At 35.4% G+C, this 26,997-nt stretch overlaps 1 protein-coding gene across 1 annotated transcript in view; it reads right to left on the bottom strand.

Annotated features, from left to right (window-relative positions):
* Positions 1 to 1,005: 1,005 nt before the first annotated feature.
* Positions 1,006 to 26,997, bottom strand: part of LOC125077571 (MAP kinase-activating death domain protein) — a 28,654-nt gene continuing 2,662 nt past the window's right edge. Inside the window, exons 2-41 of the mRNA XM_047689519.1 lie at positions 25,154 to 25,365; positions 24,739 to 24,919; positions 24,420 to 24,561; positions 24,108 to 24,246; positions 23,698 to 23,855; positions 23,088 to 23,338; positions 22,663 to 22,915; positions 22,337 to 22,463; positions 21,851 to 21,883; positions 19,391 to 19,482; positions 18,706 to 18,916; positions 18,384 to 18,542; positions 18,087 to 18,297; positions 17,614 to 17,715; positions 17,444 to 17,538; positions 16,949 to 17,137; positions 16,599 to 16,751; positions 15,860 to 15,994; positions 15,703 to 15,756; positions 14,961 to 15,161; positions 14,699 to 14,873; positions 13,843 to 14,021; positions 13,569 to 13,727; positions 13,198 to 13,465; positions 12,997 to 13,124; positions 12,160 to 12,279; positions 11,578 to 11,725; positions 11,065 to 11,402; positions 10,650 to 10,791; positions 10,167 to 10,294; positions 9,243 to 9,368; positions 8,962 to 9,003; positions 7,984 to 7,992; positions 5,668 to 5,740; positions 5,533 to 5,579; positions 4,708 to 4,866; positions 3,880 to 4,109; positions 3,209 to 3,320; positions 2,875 to 2,969; positions 1,006 to 2,714 (exon numbers count right to left, since the gene is read on the bottom strand). Of these exons, the coding sequence (XP_047545475.1) occupies positions 2,558 to 2,714; positions 2,875 to 2,969; positions 3,209 to 3,320; positions 3,880 to 4,109; positions 4,708 to 4,866; positions 5,533 to 5,579; positions 5,668 to 5,740; positions 7,984 to 7,992; positions 8,962 to 9,003; positions 9,243 to 9,368; positions 10,167 to 10,294; positions 10,650 to 10,791; positions 11,065 to 11,402; positions 11,578 to 11,725; positions 12,160 to 12,279; positions 12,997 to 13,124; positions 13,198 to 13,465; positions 13,569 to 13,727; positions 13,843 to 14,021; positions 14,699 to 14,873; positions 14,961 to 15,161; positions 15,703 to 15,756; positions 15,860 to 15,994; positions 16,599 to 16,751; positions 16,949 to 17,137; positions 17,444 to 17,538; positions 17,614 to 17,715; positions 18,087 to 18,297; positions 18,384 to 18,542; positions 18,706 to 18,916; positions 19,391 to 19,482; positions 21,851 to 21,883; positions 22,337 to 22,463; positions 22,663 to 22,915; positions 23,088 to 23,338; positions 23,698 to 23,855; positions 24,108 to 24,246; positions 24,420 to 24,561; positions 24,739 to 24,919; positions 25,154 to 25,255 (5,823 nt within the window). The 5' untranslated portion in view covers positions 25,256 to 25,365 and the 3' untranslated portion in view covers positions 1,006 to 2,557. The remainder of the gene's footprint in view (positions 2,715 to 2,874; positions 2,970 to 3,208; positions 3,321 to 3,879; positions 4,110 to 4,707; positions 4,867 to 5,532; positions 5,580 to 5,667; positions 5,741 to 7,983; positions 7,993 to 8,961; positions 9,004 to 9,242; positions 9,369 to 10,166; positions 10,295 to 10,649; positions 10,792 to 11,064; positions 11,403 to 11,577; positions 11,726 to 12,159; positions 12,280 to 12,996; positions 13,125 to 13,197; positions 13,466 to 13,568; positions 13,728 to 13,842; positions 14,022 to 14,698; positions 14,874 to 14,960; positions 15,162 to 15,702; positions 15,757 to 15,859; positions 15,995 to 16,598; positions 16,752 to 16,948; positions 17,138 to 17,443; positions 17,539 to 17,613; positions 17,716 to 18,086; positions 18,298 to 18,383; positions 18,543 to 18,705; positions 18,917 to 19,390; positions 19,483 to 21,850; positions 21,884 to 22,336; positions 22,464 to 22,662; positions 22,916 to 23,087; positions 23,339 to 23,697; positions 23,856 to 24,107; positions 24,247 to 24,419; positions 24,562 to 24,738; positions 24,920 to 25,153; positions 25,366 to 26,997) is intronic.

Genomic DNA, 26,997 nt, shown 5'->3' with positions numbered 1-26,997 from the left:
CGCGTACATACTTACATACATTGCAAGTTTAATAAAAGCAACTCGTAATAAGTAAAAGTAGATAAAGATATGCATTATTTCAGAACCATCAGAACATAATTTTGTTTTTTGAAAAAAAAAATAACGACATTTAGTACTACGGCACTTATTAAGTAAAAAAATCAAAACGATCAATAGAAATAATTAATACTCGTATTAGCTATGAATCGAGCAAAGGAACAAAATGTACCCTTTTTTGTTTTCACAAAATTTGAAGAGAAACAACTCCAAAACGCAGCGTAGTTGGACTTTAATTAGGTAAATTAATTAAATCAGTTTGAATTGATTCTTCAAATACAGTGTTAATAACGCTTACAGCCCCAACTTAAGTTCATAAAGGTGCTCTCGTTTCTTCCCCGAACGCTTATTAGCTCCGCCAGGGCTTCGAATAGTATAAACATCTTTCGATGAGAGATATTAACGCTGCAACCTACTCTAAACGCTGCAAAAACAATTTACGCTTCTAGGCAGCCTCTATTACCTGACCCTGCATCACCCAGCGCTTAATTGTGTCATGTCAGTCTTCACGAACGTGTCATTTATCCTCTGCAGTTAGCCTCCAATTTTGTAGATCATTCTACCTGTGTTTTTCCTCAAACTGCCTAAGGCAAATATGGGTATATCAAGCTGAACTTCAAGTAAATTGCTCAAGCACACAGGACTCATAAACGCTATATGGTGTTATTCCATTCCCACTTACTTTAGAAAAAATAGTAGTTCAATAGTCTTAATATTAAAAAAAAAAACAATCGAAAATATAATGAATTTGATTTTATTGTGATGTTACAAATTTAAAATAGAAAAAATATACTAGTTCTTGTATTTATTTAATTTAACAAATCTTGTTACTTTATTAATAAGCAATAATAGTGCTTAATTGATGAATACATATATTTTTTTATATTTATTAGGAAAATGAAAAAGGGTAAAATAAAACAAAGTATTCATAAGTAAACACTATTGTTTATTGAATTCAATTATTAAACTCTGAAAACCCTGGATTTCATTTCTTATTTATGCTTTATCACGCTTGGCGAAAGAGTCCTGATGTTGCTCTTATATTGAATGCAGCAACAGAGCAGGAAGCGCAATAATAAAAGGCTTTTGGTACATTTCTCCTTTCGTACTAGGTTACATTCATATATCTATAAAGAACAAACCTCCATTTGAACCGGTTAACAAAATACTGCCAATGCTTACATTAAAATATCCTCAATTATATAATGAAAACTTTAACGCTTTTAAAGAAACTAATATTAATTACTAACTTTATTTGCATAAACTAATAACAATATAGGTTAAGTACAATTAAGACACTATTTCTACAAACTGAATTTTTATTATTTTTATAAACATCTTTCTTCTCTATGAAAATATAACTTGTCAATTATTTTAAATATTTTTCCTACTGGCAACACCACTAGACCCTATATTTATTTATCACCGATATTATTTACTATTGGTGCGGGTTGAGCTGTATGTAATTTTCATTATTATGTTATGTTAATAAATATTATATTTGCGTGTCATAATATCACTATTATTGATAACAGAAGTCAAGCTTTTTTATGACAATATATGTGATTTACAAAAAGGACCAGATTAATCGACATACTTGAAATATTGCACGTTTAATAAATATAGTAATTATGATCACAATAAGCGTGCGATATTTTCATCGGAATAGGAACTATGTATAGTACTTATTACATTGTTAATTTGTAACAATATTTTCTGCAAAAAATGAAGTGTACGTGCAAGGAAATGATGACCAGGTGTAATTTTTTTTATGAATAACATCTATGTTATTGTCGGATTTTAATGCTTTTACTCCTGGTCGTTTATGACCCTTAAGAAATAGGTATAATTTTAATTAGTACACATGGAATGGGTTATGTTAGTATTATAATAAGTAAAAAAATAAAACGTTAACTGTATCGGTTACCGGTTACGCCTACAGATTATATATAGATAATACTTTGCGTGGTTTCATCCCTTCCAATAGCGATTTGCGTGCGAAGACCTGACCTGATGTCTTAGTAAAGCTTCCGATGTACAGAAGAAAATAGAAAAAAAATTACTTTAACAAAGAAAAGGATCGCACCTTTTTAAATAGCACGATTTGTCTGCTGCATTTGCTAGTGCTAGTTGATCAGGACACAACAAACTAAATTTAAATTTTGACGGCATAGTAGGTACTAAGTAAGTTGCATTTGGATTTTATACATTTAGATGCCCTCGATCAACATACTTAAAACAATCAATTGTTTTGATTAATTGAATACAATACAGGGCTCTTATATTTTAATAAGATATTCTGGGATGAATAACAAATAGTGATTGTTTTGAATATCGTAATCGTAATAATGCATTGAAAGCCCATTCCGTGTACGTGATTTCTAATACATATATACTCGCTACAAAGAGAGAAGAAATCACTTCCTAAATTAAATAACGTTTTTTCTACATAGACAACGTAAAAGGTTCAGAAATAGCGTGGGACCGAACACAAGGATGTTCAATTTCTATCAGCGGACGGGCGGCGCGAGTTGTTACGCTGCGGTATGACGAACTCGGTGTGTCGCGGCGCAGTGAAAGGGTTGGTAGGCGCGAACGTTGCCGAGCTCTGACGCGACAGCGTGCCGCGACGCACAGGACTCGACGATGCGGAATCTCTGTAGGTAAAAAGTACTTGCTCATACCTACATGTCTTTTAGGGATTCGTATTCAAATATTTAATTAAATCATTGGTTACACTGATGATTATCGTGATATCGTGCTATGAATAATAACCTAAAATAGATGAAAATAAATAAATAAGTTCTCTTTGAATACCTAGGACTAGTACAGATATCGGCGGCGGCGGACTGCTGGCGCGGCGGCAAGGCCGGCGGTGGGCCCGTGCGTGCCCCTCCTGGCCGTGGCGGAATCTGTATAGTGTTATTGAATTTATTTTATTTTTCTATTATAAAGATGACAAGTGCATCGACGCAATACGTTGCATAAATACAATATTAATATTTGGTAACTTCATTTTATCTCATGTAGGTTAAGTAAAAACTGTTTTTTTTTGATAACACATAATAATTTTATTAATAACATTCAATACTTTAAAATAATATTACTATTTTTTGTGGCCTGATATTTTATTAGCAACTATGGATGGTACCGTAGGTGGTTCGAGCGGGCGCGGCGGGCTGGCCTGCGAATGTGCGCGCGCCAGGCGGGCGGTCTGCGGCGGCGCAGGGGGCGGCGGGCGGCGCGGCGGCAAACTCTCCGTCCTGTGCATATGGTTTCCTTCATCGAATCAATATCACCAAAACTGTGCTTTCAGTATTCGGGGCCGACATTTGGGGTATAAAAGTAAAGTATCTCTACACGACCTACCGCTGGGCAAATGCCTCCTTTCCTTCAGAGGAGAAAGATTGTCTTAGGCATATAACAATTAGTAAAAATAGTATAATACTTCAACAGTATATAGTGTAAATGTTATTTAAACAAGACAATTATTTTAGAGATAACAATGCAATTTGGAGCTAATTCCACCACGTTGCTTCAGTGCGGATTGGTGAAGACTTTGAGTATACTACATTTGGTCGGGTTCGACTATACCTACTGTTATACTTTATCAAATCGAATTGATTATCACTATGAAATGCCAATTAAATCCAAATGGCAGTATCAATACTCAAAATTGGACGAAAACAATCACCTTCTTCTTAAAAAATACCTACTTATTTCTAAGGTCTTAGGTATGTCCATGTAATAATTTACATTTATAATTATTTTTTCCAAAGATCTTAAAACGAAACAAATTTAGACGATATAATCGAACAGGACCTGTGCGCTATTGTATGCGTATTCTCCGACTTCTCCCGATTCTCCCTCTTGTCAATATTCCCTCCCTCTGAACTTTCACGTCCTCTCTTCTCAACTCCACCCCCATCAGGTTGCTTAGGTTGTTCTGGAAGCACTCTCGGCTTATCGGGCAGGACCCGCGTCTGCTTATCTGGCGGTACCCGTCTTTCGGGAACTACCCCAACACGAATGTCCGAGGTCTGCCTATCCATCTAAATAAAATAATGTGTTTATTTTTAATCAAGTATAATTTTATATAAATGAAACGTGTGTGTGTGTGTCAAATGATTGCTTCCATGTCTATTCACGGCCAAAGTACGGTGACCAGCCCGTTTAAAATAGCACGATCGCGGATTGTTTACCTTTGAATTGTGAAAGCGGTCATACATTACAACTGTACAAGATAATAGTCACCGTGCCGTAATTGATTTCTTAAAAGCACTCAGGCGTTGATGACAAGAAGACGTTTCGAAAATTGATAAACTGTTGATTAATTATTGTTGAATAACTGCAGAAGTAGCAAACAGAAATTGCCAACTATTTAAATGGAATTTGAATCGTTTTATTCTCAGCACAGATCCTTGACGAGACTCTAGTTGATAACATTGATCGCGTCAATCTTTCATAATGGAGTAACCATTAATTGAAAAAAAAATATTACCGTATTAAACCACGATTGATGTATTTTGTTTAAGTTTTAGTTCAAGAACTGAACTGTTGTCAGATAAGAGTATCTTTAGACGAACATTAGGCCGACTGATAATATTGATATTATCTATGCAAAGTAATTTTAACTTTTAAGTTACAAACTTGTGGACTAGACTGTGTCCGCGTAGTGACGGGTACTTCGATGTTGCCGGCGGCGGTCGGCTGTATGCGCGCTGCCTGCTCCAAGATTGCCTTCTTCTGTTCGTGTCCCGCCGCGAAGTATGAGAACACGCACAGCACCGCGTAACATATCTGATCCGCCTGTTATAGTAGCCATAGTTATGCTTTTATAGAACAATATTATTATAAAATATATAGAAAAGAGGTTTTAATAAGAAACGGCGTGGGATAATAAAATTATATAAAAAAGGACAAGCTTTTCTAACTCTACTTTTTATATTTCAAATTTAATACATAAGTTAGAACGGGTACTCGACAGTGAGAGCGATTGCGGTGCATTTATTATAATATTTTAAAAATATATACATAAGTACTTATAATATGTATGTACAGTACAAAATTATAAAATATGTAACTTTATACAACTTTTTTATATAATATATAATGTATGATAAAGATAATATAAATTAAGTTTAAAAGAAAGCGGAAACGGAACTCTTTTGTCCATACGTCTTAAAAAGAGAGGTAAAGGCGAGAAAAGACGAAAAAGCGATAAAAATAGTAGGTTAAAAATAAAAACAAGACGTGTACATACATCAGAGTGAGTTATGAAACGTAAGGTGCATAATTCGGTTGATTTCCATTGACCTCGACAACGAGATAGTACCGAGTAAGCCATATCGAGAAGAAACGATGGAGATCAAGCACTACTTTCTCTGCCTACAACATAAAACAAGGAACCATGAACTAAATAAAAAATGAAAAGGAGATGAGGCGATGGCTGAACAAGCATGGTTGATACCTTACCATTATCGATTTGTATTTCCTCTGTATTATTTGTCTCGTTTTGGGATCTGCCGAAAGATAATTTCGTAAGATTACCTTTGAATCATTGTTTCTATAATTAAGATTTCTTAGAGCGGAGAGCAATTATGCACTTACTAAATTCTTCTAAAACGAAGATACCGCCGTTCTGTGTGAAGCATTTTCGTATGTGATCGAGTCGCACAAAGAACTGTAAAATAGATTTTAAGAATGTAGCACAAAATGTATCCAGGTACGTACATATTATGCGGCTACGCAGCCTCGATTTCCTTTAGGAATACTGGACTTGACAGATTGCGTTTGCAGTAAGCTAAGTAATACCATAATGTAGAATATTAGAACGGAGAATGGAAAATTTACTAAAAACGCAGTCTGGCAGATATCTACCTATGATAGATTCCTTTTAGTGCACCTTGAAAAAGCGTGTTAAGCCCTTTACGCCGCTAAGACACTACGGTTAGGTGAAAAAGTGCTCTCTGTCGATGTTTCTATATGTTTAAGTAAACTGCAAGTTAATACTACTATAATAAATATAAAGGAAATTTGTTTCAAGGTCATATCTATTGAACTAAATCTATAATTTTGAAGTAATTTCGCAAAATGTCTTAATCATATAACAAGAGCATAGCAATAAATATTGAAATAGGTAATTTTTCCAATTTTTGGACGGTATTCGACAGGTTTGGTTCTTAATATTTTTGAAGTTATTTGTGGCACTTCGATAATTTTGCATTGCAAGAAATTCTTACTTCATGATCGAGTTTTAAAGCAGAGAGCGTTAACCATTTTTTTAATTCAAGAAGGTACCTACGAGTATAAGATTGTTTTCATCACTAATGTTGTATCACAGGCGCAAAGTTTCTGTACTTTACAATGATATAGTTTTTAAATGAATCATATAATTTTTGTATATGAAGTAGCCCATTATAAAACTTTTCGTAAAATTTTCTTTTTAATCACTTTTTAAATGTGTACTTAATTCTTCGGCACAATTCTTGAAGTGGCTTTTCGGGGCACGGACCAGTGTTAGAGAAAAAAAACTTGTTAAGTCGAATATAATTTCATCAGCTTTTCATCATTCTTAGATGTCTGATGCTTTGAATTACTTTTGAGTCGATTCGCTCTAAAAAACGACACGAGAAAAACATTTTTGACCAATCTCTCTGTAACTCTCTCTTACACATACATACACAACACACATAATTCGATAATTGTCAAAGTTTTCATCGTCAAACATATATCAATAACATACTACTACTGAAACTTACCTAATTAAGTATAAATTGTTATGTTTCTCTGTATTATGATCGAAACCGAACTAAAAATATTATCGACGACATTTTCTGATAGATATATAAATACACAAAAGCCTTAACATTATCTAAATCTACGGCTATACACTATCTCTCTTAGGTATACATTAATTATTGATATATTTCTTGGATGAATTAAAAATGTTGAGTTTTAATGTCGAAGCAGGCACACATGTATAAATTACATGAAATCAATTAGAACATGCAAAGCTACTACTTATATGATATATTAAAACTACTGAACACACATCAATCATATATTTTACAAAGCTATATATTGTTAAATATTGTATATATATGTCATTATCAGTAAGTATTATAAATTTAAAACATTCATGCCCCTATAAAAGGAATGCATACATGCCAGCCATGCGACATAAATATCTAGTGGATCGAAGATGTTTGGTAATTTCACTCATTGCAAATTCCTCGTTATAAATGTTTATGAAAACCGAGGATTTTTTACACTTGGAAGGTAAATAGAATTAACGTGACATGAGTATTAACAAGGCTTGCAAAGGTGAGATTGGAACAAGGTGTGTAGAAAGATGAGGAACGTGCTGCTGGCGAAGGAAGCGGTGCTTAGGCAGGGATTTGACGAGGCGAGTGACGAGGCGGGTGGCGTGACGGGTGGCGTGACGGGTGGCGTGACGGATAGGGAGGCGGGCGGTGGCGCGCCAGAACTTGTGAGATGGCAAATGCTCTACGACTGACCTCGTGTTAGCGTCGGTAAGCTTTGTCTCGTGTGACGCTCGCTCGGGTTCGGGTGTAGGGGACCGATTATTCTCAGCACGTGGTGCGAGTGAGAGATCGAAACCGCTCGCCGGACGATCCGTGATACGAATGCAAGCTATCGGGTGCGGTAATGAACAAATAAACAAAGGGCGTCTATGTGCATGCACGAACGCGCGCGCGGGCGCTCGCCGCACTCGGGAGAACTAAAACAACGCTAACAACGGCTAAAACAATCGGTAAGCCTCAAACTACAAGTAAAGCCCTACGACCTCGAACGATCAACGCTAACGTGCACGCGTCGGCGACCACGACACGATCGCGAGGTCGCAAAGATCGCGTCGATCATCGTCAGTCTGCCATTACTAGGTTATGAACCACTGAGTACCTCGAAATCCTTCAGCGCAGCGGCGCGGGTTCGGCGGGTCCGGAAAGGGTAGAACAGACAAAAAGAAGATATTAGTTGAGGGCGGCCGAGCGCGTGTCAAGGACCATCTCAAAAGTTCCTAGCGGAGCGGCGAGCCGCCTCGCCGGCTTGCGGACCAGTAGCACATGCACGAATCATATGTGAATATATATGGACTAGATACGTAACTCGAATGGACAACCTTAGAACGTAATAAAGTATAACTAACTATTACATCGAATTAGTAATAGATAAAAAGGGTAAAACACGATATTCGTTCAACATAAGCTGTATTTAATTGATAAATGTAAACTTGAATAAAATTAAACCGCTGTTAAATAAAATAAAAATAAAAATAGGAGAACATGATCAGCACAGTGTGATTGTATCGTTAGTACACATATAAAATAAGTAATAAAAATACGAAATAGGAAAATTTGAGTGGTCCTTGCTAGGTCATTTTGTTAAGTCATTACAATATATAAAATACAGACAGAATCATTTTGCTAGGGAGCGTCGATTAAGCGAATCGTATGATGTAATGTTTGCAATACAGCTAAAAAAGATAAAATACTGAAGTCTTCATTTATACGACATCAATGTCTCCGTGAATGTCGAGACTCTTGAGTACGGAGGTAAGTTATTATAATGCAATGCACTAACGTCACCGACACAATACTCAGACGGTAAGCTTCGTTTAGCGAGGGACGCCGTCCCATTTTTATAGATTGTCGCACAATCGCTTGAACGACATTCTATTTGCATCATTTGTATTGAGATATTTCCCAAAATAAAGCATGAACATTGACTTTTATCTTACCTGTACTTACACGTAATGATAGTACCAAAACTGAAGTCTTTTCAATTCTAAACTAAATATTCAGATTTTGGTTTATCATTATTTTATAAACATAAACTTAAGCTGACAAAAAAATATTAGCTGCAAAATTAATAACCAACCTTGCTGTGATGGAACAGGAGTCCAACGCCCTCCATGCACACCTTAAAGTTAAAAAAATATATTACAAGATCAAATATTTTTCAATTTCTTAAAAGCATTTAGTAAATAATATAAGTAGGTATTTTGTCGCTCGAGTAATGAAAAATAAACGGATAAAATACGGAATTCTTCCTTGAACTGAATAATTCCTTTTGGCTCATTGACAACAATATTATTATTCAGGGCTAGATTTGGGAACACGGATTAAGCCCTTTAGTGTTAACGTCAGCACATGCGTAACCTGTATGAGTCCACCCTCCCCGGTAGCGCAGTCCTGCACGGGAAACTCCCCGCCCAGCTCGGCTGCGTCCTGCCGCCGCCCACTCTTCTCCATCGCCTCTTTGATGCAGTAGTACAACGCTTTGCACTGCGGAGCATATCATTTAGTTCCGATATCAATATATCATTAACAACTTTCAGACCGACTTCGGTCGGGGACGGTTCATTTATCTTGGAGATACTATTTTAAAGATTTAAAGACTTGACTGCTCCAGTTTATGGTAATTTTTAGTTAAATATTTTGTATGTATACATCTCTTTTAACAAGGAACAATAATAAAAAAATAATTAAGTATGTTTTCTGACTTTTTTAGATATATTTATTATATTTTTTAGCGATTACTTGTACATAGTATATTAAGTGAATTAACAAGAATTTTCTTGTATTTTTAGTCAGTCCAAGCATCGCAAGTATCTAAAAATAAACTTGGGAGCTAAGACGTTATGTGTCTTGTGTCTGTAGTTACACTGGCTCATTCTCCTTTTTTAAAACGACGCACAACAATATTAAGCATTGTATGGCGGTAGAATGTGTACCAGTCGTCTCATCGGCCTACTCATGTTACTATGCTATGCTACGTGCTTCTTTTACCATGATTAACGGTACCCAAAGAACATATATTTACAACAAGCCAACTGCTTGCGCGCGAACTATATATTTGTACAGGTTGCTTAACAATATAATCTTGAGATAATCCAACGTAAAATATATTTGTTGTACAAAATATAATTTAATGTATTTTTTTAGTAGTAGTAGTAGAAGTAATTCCTGACATTTTATCAAGACATTTGTAGGGTCATATATGTACGATAGAGATCCCAAACCTAATTTTTCGTCATAAATGGAGTGAATAATAGAATAGAGCTCAGAACATGTAAGAAATACCTTTTTAGTGTAATATTTGTGTAACTGCGTCTGACCACCATTTTTCCTCCAAAGGCACAAAACGCGTATTTTGGGACTGTACGTCATGTTCACTAGACGCTCGTACCACCACCTCTCGACGATAGTTCCTAGAGAACACAAAAGATCAAAATATATTTTTGGAATGTGCCAACACTTAGAATCAGAGAAAGTTACCCTTAACTAATTTAAAAGCATATTTGTTCGATGTTGGATTTGTTCAGAGTATTCAATATCAGTTCTTTATCATAATCTGCCAGGATGCTCTGGAATTCTCTTTAATGACTAATAATAATAAATATTTATTAAACAAAACGAAGTAGAGACAATGGGACTGACGTAGCCGAGTGGGACAAAAGTCCCAAAACTAAATAAGAAAAAAAAGGTATTTACTAAATGTGGCTTGATCCTGAAAGTAATTGAAAATTAGAAAAAATAACCGGAAACAATATCGTATGTGTGTACCGTGTGTAGTGCGCAGCACGAGCCCGTCGTGGCGCACCTCCAGGAAGCGCAGTGCGCCGGCCGCGTCGGCTTCATGCACGGTGAAGGTGGCGCGTCGCACTTGTCGCGAGCCCAAGGCCTTCAGCGTTATGTCGTTCCCGTGCTGCCAACCGAATCGGATCTTGTGATTATTCAAGTAACCCTTTGTGATGCACCAGATACATTTGAACAATCGTAAATGGTAATCTATCTCTCACAGTTTCAAAACGCTCAAAAAAGAATATTACACAAGAAATGTTTGCAAATGCATTGAATCTTAAAAACTGTTATGGCACAGTGTTAAATACATGTTTTTTTAATTTGACTTAATGAATGTTTTCAAAAAAATATATATGTACTTATATTTTGTGAAAGTTGTTTCTTTAGGCTAACGTACCAAGTTATGTACGACGTCTAAAAGATGATTGACCTCTTGGCTGTAGACAAGTCCGATATGACTTTTAGCCAACAGTCGTCGCACTTTATTTCGAACTATATCTGCTTCTACTCCAAACAATACCATTGCTGCTGTCAAGTTATACAAAGCAGTGGACAATAGTCTATCTTCTTCGTGCTCGAGACGCTTCCTCTCTGTTTCACTCAAACATTTGTAACGTTCCATCATTTCATTGGCTCCTTGATCCATACCAATCATATCACGCTCTTGACTAACAGCATCAAGAAATGCATCTTCCCAAAATTGCATTTGGTCCCATAAATTCGATCGTTCTTTGCCTACAATACAAATCAAAAATCTCATTATTGAAGTAAAGGACAAAAGCACAAAAAAATGTTAACAATTAAATTGATCTTTTTGTAAAAAATGATAGATATATGGTTATATGAAATGATATTATAACGGTGTGATTGCAATTAAGAAGTAATCATAACAGTTTCAACTAAATATTACCAATAAGTCCTTGAAAGAGATAAGTACGGGCCGTCTCAGGAGACGTAATCGGCGAGGTCGTAGGCACTCCTGCCATCGGTCGGCCGCTTAACGTCGACTTGGCTGAGTAGACGCTCGCTGTACGACCTTTGGCAGTAGCGCGATTAACCTGGCGATTGCAATGAAATCTATGACATAAGTTTTAATTTTGCTGAAATAATGAAAATTATTATTCCAAGGTAGTCCCCGGCTGCACTTACAAAACTCTATATGAATATGATATTATTAAAATCTCTCATTTTATAATTCAGATATGGTTTGTCTTTATCACAAAAAATACCAGAAAATCTGCACAAAATACGTATCACTACAATGGAAACAATCAAACTAGATACCTTACACAAATAAAATCAGAATCATGCATATCTACCGACACAATCATGGAGTGTGCATTATAGAACGATATAATCAGTTGATGCGCTTGTGTGCACAGGTTTTTAATGTTTTACTTATATATTTTCTAGAATATTTTTATAAATTAGTAAATTTTATTAATGCAGACAACACGACGGCGAAGCATACACCAAGCCAGTGGGGACTTACATTAAGGAACATGACGTCGGTGTCAGATAGATTGGACTTAAAGGAGGCGCGGTGGTCGACGAGCGTGGCGCGGTTGGTGGTGATGGAGCCGCTGTCCTGCGAGCACTCCGACGTCGCCGCCTGCGACAAGCACACCTCACCCTTACACCGTGCCGGCCTCGCCCTAGCCGCTAAATGACTACTACACGCACTATACATACTCGTGGGGATAAAGTATTTATAACATTAAGGGTAAGCTACGTTAATTCAACAAAATATAAACATACTACTGAAATGCACATTAAAATGTACGATGGAGGAAGGAGATGTTAACAGAAATATTTTGTATCTCAATATACTCGTAATGAGATTCGCGCATATTTACGTAACTCTATAGTTAAAATTAACATATACGTACATCAAATGATAAGGTAATCATTATTAAAATTTCACTTAATATTAACAATACGATTTTAAAATAATATTAAATAATGCTTCATTATATTTTGTCGTAATTATTATATTTAAAATATATATATATCTCACCAAAGTATGAATGAAATACTCCATTAACATATAGCAACATTATTAGCTAAAGCACGCTTATTTTATTTGCATTATATACGAAATACTGATACGAAGTTCTTTACTGTTTTTTTTAATACAATGTAGTTTCAATACAAACAAAAGCTAAATTTGGAAACATGCATAGATTTTATTAATATGTAAATATATAGACACAAATAGAGCACCATTTCTTCCATTATATACTTTGGAATGCGGTCTTATATCCACCATGCAACAAAATAACAATTGACAACATTGATAATTTGTCAGAGAGACTAAAAAGTCACTTACATCGGAATCAAATGACGTCAATTTGCTAAACAGCTGGTTTCTCTTCTGATTCAACATATCCTTAAACATCTCCGTTGTGCTCTGAGAGTCATTAGAATCCATTTCTGGATAGTTAACGACCGGAACATCTACAAAATATAAAGTTTCGTTTATATTTTTCGAGCGTCGTTTTTATTTTAGGTGTTAAAATTCATATTATACCTGACTGCGAACTTTTTCTGGAAGAAGGCGTAGATGAAGGAGTTTCAATATCATGTCTTCCGTAGTGCTCCGAAAGTGCAGATCCTGCCATTCCTCCATGTTCTAGGCCCGCGACTTCTTTACTCCAGTAATGCGTATGTGCCATTTCCGCTAGTTGGAAAACAGAAGCCATTCCACCGAGACCAAAGTTTGAATATGTGTGTTCTAAGCCATGGATTACTGCTTGCAGTACTTTCAGCATACCCTTCCAAACTGCTTTGCTGATAAACTGCAGAATGAATAGTAATTAGATTAGTGATAAAAAAAATAACTATCGTCTATCACACATATAAACTATTATTCATATTAAGAAATACAAGTTCGTCAGTTACCACATCGTCCACTTTATCAGTAGGAGTCGTCTTTCTGTTGAAATTTTTATTCAGCTTACTCAGCACCATATTTCTATAAGATTCGTCTTCCATCAGCTTTTTCAAACGATTAAGTTTTAACCATCCGACGCCTTCACCTTCCAGAACGTGTTGCACTAACTGTAAGAAATGTTTATAATGCTTATAATGTATTTTTCAATCGCGTTTCTTTTTTGGCAAAATAAAAAACATTGCCTCACGCTATCCAAATATTATCGATAATGTGTAAACTGACATCGTTGAGGAATGCCTGATTCTCGCTGTTGGCGGAGCGCGTGGTGGGCTGCGGCGCTACGGGCGTGGGCGCGGCGTGGCGGATGAGTGGCGAGCGCTGCACCAAGCCACGTGCACCTTGCGAGAATGGTCCAAACGTAGCGGACAGCGGTGCACCCTCTGGTTCTTTCGGCTGCTTACCTGCTGGCACACGTCACGGCTTAACATGCAAATCTTTACTATGGGCTATCCATTCATCCATCAATTGCGGTAAAGTTTAGTAAAAATTACTTTAGGAAAAATTATTGAAATGATTTTACTGGGAACCTATCCGTGTTGCGATTTTTTTTTTGTTGTTAATTTTAGTTTTTTTAAGGCATAAATGCAAACTAGCAGGAGGCTCATCTGATGGAAAGTGACTACCACCACTCATGGACACCTGCAACACCGGAAGTCTTGCAGGTGTGTTGCTGACCTTTAAGAAATAAGTAGTCTCTTTTCTTGATGGTTAGAAAAAAATGCTAGCGACAGCTAATTCCAAAAAAGTGGTTGTGCGAGGCAGAAGATGGTTTAAAAAACACGCTTTTGTGGTTTTTCGGGCATAGAAGTGGTGTGGATGTAATTTGTAACTTTGATGCGATTTCGAAGATGAAATTCAGCATCCACGATAAATCCTATACCAAATTCCTCTGAAAAATTAAACGTGAAAAATGCTGGTGAAGATAAAAATGCTGTGAAGTGATCCAATATCTCAACTGTCATCAGAAAACCTTTTGTTCTCCGTCGATCATCTTGCCATACAAATAAATATGTGTGTTAAATCTTCTTCAGTAGTGTCAGTATATTTTTTATAATTAGCTTTTAAAAATATTTAATACCTTTCGAACCGAAGAAGTCGCTGAACATGCTAGAGGTGGAAGCCGCAAGGCCGTTTAAATCAGAGCTAATATTAGAAAAGAAATCTCGATGAGTGGTAGCGAGTAAGTTCGTCGTCTGTAACGCTGTAGAATCTCTTCTTGCGTTCGGTGGAAGAGGCCCTTCTTGACTTTCGCCCTGTTGATGAGTTATGAAAACAGGTTATATATTTTGATGTGTAGGTATTACATCGATTACAAAAATCGCATTATAGCTACTACTAACTTTCAGCAAGCCCTTTTTCGCAGCAACTTCCTTAGCACTTTTAGTGAAATCTCCAAAAGTCGACTTGCCCACGTAAGTTAGATCTTCAAATGTGTTCTTGCTCACAGCTGTTGCCGTTTTGCTCGCTTCCAACGCGGACTTGGAAGCTTCTTGAACACTCTTCGATGCTTCTTCAGCCGCCTTTTTGGCGTGCAATGTTAGCTATAACATTTCAAAATTAAAAGTTAAGATATTTATTATGTGGCATTTTCTCTAACAAATCAAATATTTATTTTACAATGACAATCACCATAAATGAAAACATATTTTCATGAGATATATGTATTTTCATGTATGTAGGGCAACGCATTAAATATTATAATAATAATTCACATTAAAATTAAATGTTTGATTAGCAATAATATGATTGGCCAGTGGTAACTAGTATATATTGTGTTATACTTGTAAATTATGAGTGACGCTACGCTAATAATTGTAATATTTTTAGTGAATGTTTTGTGAAGCGATGAGTGCTAGTCTGTTATATGTACTTAGTAAATCGAGTGTGCAAAATGTGTTACACTACAGTATTAAAAATAGCTACTTCACTAAACGACTTGCTTATCTAATTTATTTTGGTATAGTAATGAATAATCCTAAGGCATAGGTGAAATTTTACAACGCATTATTGAAGTAGGTAGGTAATGGTCACAGCATAAAAGTATCTAATTTGTACTGCATTTGCCGCACTATATTTGGATACCTTGTCGAAAGGCGCAAACATTTTCTTATCTTCTCCTTGCGCTACTTTTCCTTTCTTCATGTTATGATTATAATAAGATAAATTAAGATGTGTAAGTAGTGTGCTTTTATTTAAATCTCGTTGTGTATTAAATTTTAAAATAACAGTTTTTTCAAACCTTGTCCATGTGAGCTAACAAGCCCTCCTGACTGCCTTGACGCGTGGTCTCACGCACTAATTCCTTCGCTTGTGCAGCAAATTGTTCCAGTAGTGACGTCTGTGATGCTTGTCTTGAAACTCCCGCATTTGAACTCTACGATAATTATGTATTACATTAAATTTAAATTTCCAAATATTTATTAACAAAAATGTGTAACCATTTATTTATTCGTGGGAGACGACAAAAACAAGACTAGCCTGTTTTCAGGCTATGTGCACCGATCAAGCAATATAAGCAACGTACGTCATGTTAGTTATAACTGGATACGTGTGCTTGCTTCTGCTTCCTATTGAACAAAACTTTATAAATCTTTGCAATTAAATAAATAGGAAATATTTGTTAGAAATTGCTCGTTTTTTTGAATAAGCATTATTGGTGTAGCCGAACCAAACTTTACGACTTACCTACCCTGCGTCCTACTAAAAGCTAAATAATAAATTGAAATATTTTAATTTTTACTCCGATTTAGTTCGCTTCAATAGGGAAATTTTCTAGCGGTAATGAAGTATGGTTCACTCACGAAGGCGATCCCCGTCCATGGTAAAATCATATTAATATTAATGACATAATCTATTTTTTATTTTTTTGCTGTCTCTCTCTTATGTAGTCGCCTCACGCACAATAAGACATTTTGTAAACACGAGCATCACTCATATTAAAGTACGGCGATAATTGGATGTGCTCCTTCGTGTCATACCCTAGTCCTCGCGGAGTGCGCGTGTGCAGCGGAGTGCGCGGCGGAGTGCGCGTCGGGCTCTGCGGGCGTGCGGGGGCGACGCGAGGCTATAGTGGCGGGCGTCGTGGTCGAGTTGGAGTCAGACTCGCGCCCCAAGCTACCGCTGTCCGTGTCCTATGTCAAAATAAAACGATTATACATTCATTTTAAAAGTAATGAGAATAAGGTAATTTTTATCCCATTATTTCAGAAAGGACCTGCAATACGTATTTTTTTTTAATAATTAAGTAAAGTAGCGATCGCACAAACTACGAATTATTTTCTCTATAGCGTTATTTAGGTTCTAGATTTTGAAAGATATATTAATTTACGCTCTTCTTCACAGGCGCCGGTTGAGTGTCGATAACGTCGGGCCTATCCATGACACCCGGCACGTCATCATCGGAGAGGTCGCTGTGTTCGGAGCTGGAGGCGGATGGCGACGGAGACGTGGATTCGCGCCCTTCTTTACGTACTTCTTCTACTTCGCCGAACATGAGTGATGATGGAGGGCTGTATACCTGTATATATAGATCGTTATGTTATTTATTTTTTGATTATCAAAGTTTAAAAAGCTAAGTCCTCAACTTTAAATAAAAAGTGGAATCACTCGATTTGTAGATAAGTAGGTCGTTTTTATAAATTTAAAAACGAAACTCAATGAAATACCTCATTTTATTTCATCAGCCGAATAAATTAAAATAGTCTATGTATTATTAAATATATTATATGTTCTATTATATAGGTATATAATTTCTGGGCGAATATTTAATAAAATTGCTTTTAGTAGTGGTATTTTAAATAAATATAGTTAAAAAGAAACTCACAGTTTTAGGGTCTAATGAAGACGAAAGTGTCATTGGCACTTGTACAACCGCATTATATGTTTCTCCAATGACGTGTTGTTGATGAACATTTCCTCCTGTTACAGAAAAAAAATATAGGAAAATGTTTGAAAAGACCTCATTAAGACTTTCATTAAAGGTTCTAAATTTACCTGGTGATAAATCAGAAGAAGCCATTTCGGAAACGAAATCACTTAAAGAAGAATATGAGGAACTCGTACTTTCTGCGGCTTCTGAGTCTGATCCACTTTCATCTAAAAAAGAAAAGTCTTTGTAATGAATTGCCTATGGACATAACTTTGCGCAGAAACAGTATCACCAATTTGGTTAATCCGAGGTGCGATTATTGATTACAATCATCTATTTTTGAAATATACATAATTTGTTTTGAGTATTGTGATGGGTTTAGTGGGTTTTAAAGGGAACTTTGATATTATTGCTTATATCTTAATGTTACATTATTTACAAGCTAGAAAAATGATGTATTAAAAATATAATCATTAATTGCAGTTGAACTAAGATGCTTATTTTTTACTAGGAGTAATCAAATCGAGGTCAAAGTTATTCGAGGTAGCAATTCATTGATATCATTAAATACATTGAAAATAACTTTATTTAGTCATACCAGTAGGTTGATTTTCTTGTCTCTGTAATTGACGCAATGCACCATTAAGGGAGCTACCGTCATCCCATACGGCAAAACGGATTGGTTGAAGTTGATCTGCAAACCACTTCGGTTTGTCACCGATTTGACGAGGATCGAACACTCCAGTTTGTACGCGAAGAAATGCCACGTTACACGGTGTCAATGACCATTCCGCTAAGAATTCTACTGCCTACAAATAATAGAATACAAATAAAATATTTAAAATCAGTAATAATAAATTAAAGAATATGTGTAAATAATTAATTATTGACTTACTTGGGTTCTGGCAAATTTGTTTAAAAATGAAGTGGTACGAGGTCTCGATCTCAGGAAGCTGTTTATTTGGAAAGCTACAACGGGTCGCGGATATAATCGCAGTGTACGAGTATGTTCCATAAAGTTGGCCAATATGTTCTGCGAGTTGAAGAAACGTACCTGAAATATATGTACATTATCTCAAAGTATGGCGTGGAGTAGTGTGATAATTAGAAACAATATGATGAAGTTGTAACCATTTGGAATTCGAAAAAAATATACACAAAACTGTTAAAAGGAATGTCAACGGAATATAATTGACAACATCAAAACGATATCTAACCATGGCGACTCTGGTAGCGATGTCGACGGAGTCAACGTCGTTCCCATATATGAGCGGGTTGAAAGGTTGCGGCGCTAATTGCGGTGAATTAGGCGCAGGTGTCGAATGAGGCGACGCGAGCGACAGGCGCTGTGTGTGCGCGCTGCCCACCGACACACGCCGGCTCTCGGGCGTGCTGTGCGAGCCTTCGCGGAACGACGCTGGCTGAACTCTACACAGTGGTAATTTTATTTAATATCAGTTATGATCTACGTTTTGACCATTTTACTTTAGGGTTGTTTAATGTGTAGTTTCATTGTTAAGTCAAAGTCAACATTATTATAACGTTATTAAAATCAGCGAAAAAAGTTCTAGATCATTATGGACTAAGTTCCATTATTTATAATAAAAAACATTAATCGATCATATTTTTATAGTCTGTTCTAGACGATATAAAGCTGTTTATTTTACTGGCATTAATAATTCAATAAGTTTATAAAACAATATGTAGACTGTTATTCATAGACAATAATAATTATTATTATAATAGTAAATTTGTAGATACCTAAAAAAGATGGGACTTGATAAATGTCCTTTTAGCTTTACGGTATCCACGCATTGAAAGTTGCTTTATTCGTGACGTGAATAAATATTATGTCTTTAAATAACATGTAACAGGTAAAAAAAAATATTGTAAATAACTTACTTCAGTGTAGCGCCTCCAACGCTGTCTCTCCTTGAAGGCATAAGCGGTGCAGACGCTTGTTCTGCAGAGCTGTTCGTTAAACTGTTTATAGCCTAATAAACAAGTAAAATTGTACATATAACATTTTATTTTAGTATCATATTCGCAGAATATAGTATTTAATTTACTTAAATATCAGACTCAGCGAGTATATCAGAAATGAGGATCAGGATGCAATATATTTAGCAAGCATATCACTCTAAATATTGCTACCCGAGATATTTTGACACGTGCGGTAATTATATATTTCCGAGCGTTAAATCTACTAGCGCATAAGGTTAATTACCAAACGTAAATATTTACAAAAATGCAAATCTTCAATACCATAACCGATACGTCTTAACTTAAAGCTACTACTTACATTCCTCTATATCTACTATGTGGTAATATTGTTTAATTTTGTATTTTATTTTTATGCATATGATTGTTTTTCTTTTTTATTGTTATAATTCTTTTATGATATAGGTAGGCGAACGGGCAATTAGGTACCTGATGGTAAGCGATCACCACCCATAGACATGTTGAGAAATATACACGCTGTAAGAAATATTCAATATTCCTTAGATTAGCAATGCGCCACAAACCTTGGAAAATAAGATGTTATGTCCCTTGTGTATGTTACTCTGGCTCACTCGCCCTTCAAACCGGAACACAATTATTCTACGTATTGCCGTATGGCGGAGTGTATCTGATGAGTGTGGGGTACCTAAACAGACAGGTTTGTACAAATGCCTTCCACCAAGTAAATATGCTTTTAAATGATTTTAGTTTTCATATAACTTAATTTTAGTGTACATTTTTGACTATAACATAGACTGAGTTACATTTAAGATAAGAAAATAGAATAATTTTAGTAGTTCTCAATGAAGTATCTGGTTGAATTCGTAGATATTTAAAATGTATATCTTCAGTTGTTGCATCGTAAATTATTTTAAATGGCAACTTATCAAAAGTAATTGTCGCTTTTTCGAAAAAGATACAACAACTGCGATTACTAATTTTAAAGGAATACCGTTATGCTGGTTATTCTACCGCTAGCCAGCAATACTTTGGATTATCTTTCGGTTTCAACGGAAAGTAAGTCAGTGATTACATCTTTGATTAATTCCCTTGGTGGTCGGAACTTTGACAGAGTAAAAATTTACAATTTGATCGTGTCAATATTATCAACAGACCCATTTTACGGATATTACTCCTATCTATATTAATATTAAAGATTGTAAATATTTTGAATGTATTTCAGTCTATTAGTCAGTTTGCTTGGCTTTCACGGCTAAACGCTTGACCTAATTTGATGAATTTGATATAGTAGGGCAAATTATAGAGGAAGGCTATTTAAAGAACTCTAATTGGACAAAATAGGTTCATAATTTTCGAATTACAAACAACGTGGATATCATTATCTACGCTGTGTTAATAGTTATATTTTCAGGACGAATAAAGATATGATATCTTTGTCACAAAATATATCCTTCATTCAATTTATTTGTCACACAGTAATAACCCTTAAGAAATATTAATATTAAACGCTTTGTTCGAATAAAAAAATGTTTATCATTGTAATTACGATCAGTTATTTACAAATATTATAAGAGATTTAAAAAAAAGCATGAAATTAGACGTGCGACGTGCGGTTAAATGTCAGCACCGGCAGATAAATGGCTCGGCTGAATACTCTTATGCTATTTGTTTATGTTATCGGGACAGGATATATATTTAGATAAATATTGAGTTGTTCTTGTATTTGCTTAATCGGTCATATTTCTACTTCATTCGAGCCTACTACAAAATATATTACCAAAAAGCCACGTTTTAGCCAGTTTTGAAGCACATCATTCATACTTAACATTAGAAAATCATTTAATTCATACTTAATATTAAAAATAAATAAACTGAACTCCCGCGTAACACTTTAAAAATTAAAAACAAATTATTTTAAAAAATTAGCTAAAATTCAGTTTTTAAATATGCATGCAAAAGTCTTAAAATGGTATGTTAAAAATAAATATCTTACAAGGTGTTTCGTGGGTGTTAGTTGGCGTGTTATCCTAAAATTCAATAAAAAATATTTTACAAAACCACAAATAATTGTCATGCTCAACGATGCAAACTAAAACAATGACTGAAACTGTGTCGCGCTTTTAATTCATTTTTCTTTTTTTAACGTACATATATGTAGTTATTATATAAGTTGCAATTAATTGCTTACACTTATTTCAGTCAAGTTTTTCTTTATATGCCCCCTCTTAGATATTATGGAATGTGGATTTTGTTTTTTCTTTGTTAGGTACGAATTAGAATTTAGTTGTCGTGTTAGTTCTAAAAGGTCGGCACATTTTAATACCTAATGCTGGCACAAAACTTTCAAAATGTTGTGATTAAATAGTCAAATTGTGCAATGTAAAAAGAATATATATTTACACCAGTTCCGGCGGTTCCCATGACTTGCATAGCCTAGCGAAGTAGGGAAAAAGTGAGTAGAATGTTAGTGAGGACGAAAAGTCGATAACCAGAATAAAATAGAGTTAAAGTCATTTAGGTTCAGTGTAAAAGTGGAAAAGTCTGCGATGAGTATAAGAGTTTTTTCATTCGTCAAATGATATTTCCTGAATTTTATGACAAACATGCAAATCTTAAAGAATGGAACATTTGAAGAATAAAACAATTCTTGAGCATTTAAGTTTGAGAGTAAGATGAAAAAGTGAAAGCTAGATATTGGGCAGGGAGCATATTCAGTTATATCTAACAATAATTGTGAGAGGTAAATTTTCGAACATAAAAAACTGCCACATTTGCTTAGCGACACGAATAAAAATGCGCTCACGATTTGCGTGTATAAGAAAAAAAAATTAAGTGATTAAATAAGATCACACTGTTGTGTTTCAATTAAGAACCTAATTGAAATACCTGTTTCAAATGATTTTTCAAAACTGAGCTCTCCGGTTCCGGTAGAGATGGTAAGTCCTGATCGTTACCAGTAGGACACGTGAGTTTTGTTGCATCCAAGTCCACGAGCCAAATGTCATCTGGTAACCTGTAAATTTATTTCATTATATAATCAAGTTTTCAAAATAATGAAAACCGTAACTTAATGGCTGTGGATATTTAAAAGCAACTAAAAAACTTGGCAGTCACGTGTTAATATTTTCCATTAGTTATACGGACCCGGCTAGCAGTAAAGCTAAGCTTACTATTTCTAAGAAACATTTTATAAAGCCTGAAATGTTATTTACCTGAAGTTCTTTTTGTAAGTAAAGAAAGTTGCCGGTATTCCGATAAGGAACGGTGTAGGGGCCAACAGTAGTTGTTCAGCGCAACTCATGCAGCTAGGCAACAGTGGTATTGCGGGAAACATGTACTCCAGCGGATACAGCATAGCGACTAACGCCATCACGGACATGGAGAGCGCGTTGTAGTCGCGAGACTGCACTACGACTTTGTTCTCCAACATGATCAACGTTAGTACCTTTAAGCACGTGTCGATTCCTGTCGAATCCAATTGAAACCGTCAACGTAGATAGTTTAATTTTAATTGTTCACTAGAGTAACATTAAGAGTAAATAACGTACGTAACGTAATAAGTATCATGCATAATAATAAACACATTTAGTTGTTATAAATAATATCGCAGATAAGAATCGCAGGGCTTTTAACTAACCGAGCAATTCCAAGGGTAAGTGGAGAGGGAAATCGACGAGCGTAAACCGAGTATGGTCCGGTAGCGCGAAGACAAGCGGTGCGTGCGCGGTGGGAGATAGCACCTCCAGCTCCAGGCGCGTGTTGCCGGGCACTGGCACGGGCGCCGACAGCAGCCGAAGGATCCACGTCTCTATCTCTTTCACGTCGTGCACCACGATTGTGGGTGTGTTGTCGTACGCCTGCCCAGTCAGCACCGACCACACCGTATCTCTGAAGATTCCGAGCGTTAGTCGTTTTTATTGTGCTATTTTACATGTACATGTATCACATACGAGTAATTTATTTTTAATAAAATAAATGTTCCTGGTTCATGCCCAGCTTTCGATTTGTAAAGCCTTAAATAATACAAGTTATAATATATTAATATGACCGACTAAACTTATTTCAATCAGAAGTTACCTAAAGTGTAACCCATATAACGGTTATAATACATCGTGGGCGTTTGTCGGAAGCGATAACACAAATAATTCATTTTACGTAAATCTAATCACGTGTAAAGTAGTTTGTTTTATGTTAATATACATGAGCAGTTATTACATGAATAGCTTAAAATTACAAGACTCACATACCTAAATATTTGTCTAGACGCACCAACGCGCCTTGGACTGGAAGACTCGTTACAGGCATCGATTAATTTTTTAAGGATAAAGAGGCACTCTCGGAATGTTGAAAAGAAAGGATGGTGGGATAAAAGGCATATGGACGTTAAAGAATGGTTCCGCACCCTCTGAAACAAAATAAATATACTGTGACATATGAGCAATATAAAATTAGAATTCAATCAGAATTTATTTTCTACAAGTCGACCAACTTATGGCTTATTATTCATAAAGTAATAGTAATCTTTATCGAAGCCAAAATAAACACGGCTAACTTTTTTTTAATTTGCGCCTGTCTAAACAAACATAATAACTAAAATTCAAAGGTGTAATTTTCAAGGCATACGGTAACATTTAGTCGAATACACATATCAGGTAACCTGTCTCTTCCTGGCTGCTCGCGGACTGGGCGAGTGCGAGCCGCCGCTCTCCGAGTCCGGCTGCACGGGCGCCAATCGTGGCGCGGCGCTGCAGTCCCGCTCGGAGTCACTCGGCGCTACGTTGCTGCTCCTATAGTCACTGAAACGAGCGCTACGCGTTACTCATACTCTTTGATCTCCCTTAATTTTTAATAATATTGAATTGTCTTATTACACACTTTCGCACTTTACATTCTGCAAGAATTAGTACGACCATATTTTGAAATGTACATTGGTAATCAAAAGAATATAGTAATAGTAATCAAAATCCACCTAGAGAATGCTGAATCTGAGCTTTTTTCCATAGACTTTCGCCACGATTCTCGTCGAAGCACGCTGCGCTCGCGAGGGCCTGGCGCCGGCGCACGCTCCACAGCGCGGTAGAAGTTGATGCAAATTCCGTACCGAGTTTTACCTATTGTTATGAAATGACTTAAAATATCGAACTCGTTTCACCAATGAGATATCGTTTTCCTTAGATTATCTGATCCATAAAAAGAAAATTAGGATATCAAGATATCAAGGAAGCTGTAAGTAATACGTACTTAAATACTTAAGTAAACTAAGAATTTCGAAAAAAAAATAAACGAACCAGAATCTTTATCAGTAAGCGTAAAGACAAACGACGTGGTGTCTCGTGTTGTAATGTGAGCGAGTTGTCGCCGTGGTCCCACTGACATACAGCCTTCGGGTTGGCAAAAGTACACCATGTCCAAAGGTAGCGGGAAGTCATCGTGGTTTGTTAAAGGATAGCGGCGAAGAAGTTCAGGTGCCTAGAATGATACAGTTTTAACTTTTAACATTTACTTACGAACAATATTTTACATTCACTCATTTGAAATCTTAATTCAAAGAGTTCAAAAAATTCAAAATTGTTTAGACTGTTGTATACCCATCTTTGATAAACAACAATTAGCAATGCATTCAGCCTTAACACTTAATAGCAATAGGTATATCATGAATGTAGATTCGCTTAAAATTATTATTATTCGAATTGTTATAATCACCTGGACTGGTGCCAATCCTTTGCCTGACGTATACGGCTTGGCCCCAACGATGGTTAAATAATCCACCAACCGTGGACATAGATGTTGCTTTTGAATATCCATATTTTTGATATGCACAATCCTAATTTTCTTGAAACTCTAAACATGAGTTTGTTTAAACCCATTATATTGTATTAAAATATTGCTTGTCATAGTTATCACTGGATATATTCCTAAAAAACATAAGGTACATTAATTAGCTTTTTACTTAAAGAATTTCTAGCAGACAATTTTAAATTGTAATGTAATTCAGGCAAATTGTCAAGGTTAAGCTTGTACAAATTAGGTTACGACGTTATTAGAACGCATATTAGTGTGTACTTTGAAGGGGTGAAATTGCCCAATAACATATATATATTTAAAGAATTATAGCAAGGCCTTTTTTAAGAAATTACTAATATTGCTATTTACCCCTACAGTACGCTTAAAACCTGTACTAGGAGTGGGTACGCCAATAGCCCTAGGAATCAGAGTCGTACCTGCTATATTTTACATCGCTAAACGTAAACCAAAATAAAATTCAGCCCAAAAAATTGTATACATAAAAGTCAGTAGTAATAATTTTCAATTGATGTTTTTGGATATAAGAAAGCCTAAATTTAACACCCATCTTTACACAGAAAAAACTGGGTATAACAAAGGACGTTAAATATAATCGCCTTATAATTTGCATTACATTAATTTACCTAGATATATATTATAGTATCACGATCAGGTGCCCTTGACCCATTTACCGCACTGACCTAATTTAATCGCAGACTGCTCATGCCGCAGGCGTACTCCCCACAAAGCTTTAAGGCGTTTATGGACAATAAACTATATAACTTTAATGGACACATAGCAAGAACCCGGGAGAAAGGCTATAAAAATGAGATAAATGTCATCTTGCTATATTAGATGGATAAATGAACATGGGTGTTTTAACCGACTTCAAAAGTGAGGGTTAACATTTCGTCCCTTTTTTTGTATTTTCGGATAAATGCTCCAAGATGGCGCCATCTTCATTAAATTTGTATTAGACATAATCAAGTTTTTTATCTCAGCATCCGATTTTATAAAAATATATGTTTAATTTAACTACTTTTAAACTACAATTAAGTATTATCGAAAGTTACAATAGAATAGCACAATAAGTAGTAGATTTCTGCGTAAACTATGTAGTTTATAGAAGATTTGTTATTTTAATTATGAATGACGTAATGATATCCTTCACAATAGGTACACGAATTTTTCAATTAACCATCTAAAAATTAAAGGAACTAGATAGCAAGAAACAAATTATTTTTAAGGATAAGTAAAAATATATTTACATAACTATTTATTACATAACATTTGGTTCTTTGAAATATTAAAGTATTTATGAAATAATTATTTACATAGGAAATTACATAAGTTTATTCAAATCACAATTAAAAATAGCAACTATATAAATCATGATCGCGTGAAACAGTATTTTATATAAGTATACTCGTATTTAGCACTCTTTCCCTTTGTATATTTTTATATTCAAAATACAAACGTACTTTTGTAATCTGAATTTCCTATTCAATTTAATGCTAAGCGCCTTTAGTTAAATATATAAGTAGGCTAAAATAAATCTAAATAAAGCTGAATACCGTTCTTGATTATTATCGTCGATGACGTCAGGTTTACGTTGTCTAATAACGTCATCATGTGGGTAGATAGGGTAATGAATTGCTTCGTATACTGTCGCAATATTCCTTATTATAGATGAGTTTATGAGTTTTGCTGGGACTTCAAATATTGATAGATAATTTCCTAAATGTTTTTTAAGCAATAACAAT

Source organism: Vanessa atalanta, chromosome 4, assembly GCF_905147765.1.
Source record: "Vanessa atalanta chromosome 4, ilVanAtal1.2, whole genome shotgun sequence".
Classification (NCBI taxonomy): domain Eukaryota; kingdom Metazoa; phylum Arthropoda; class Insecta; order Lepidoptera; family Nymphalidae; genus Vanessa; species Vanessa atalanta.
This window is presented reverse-complemented; position numbering and strand designations above follow the sequence as displayed.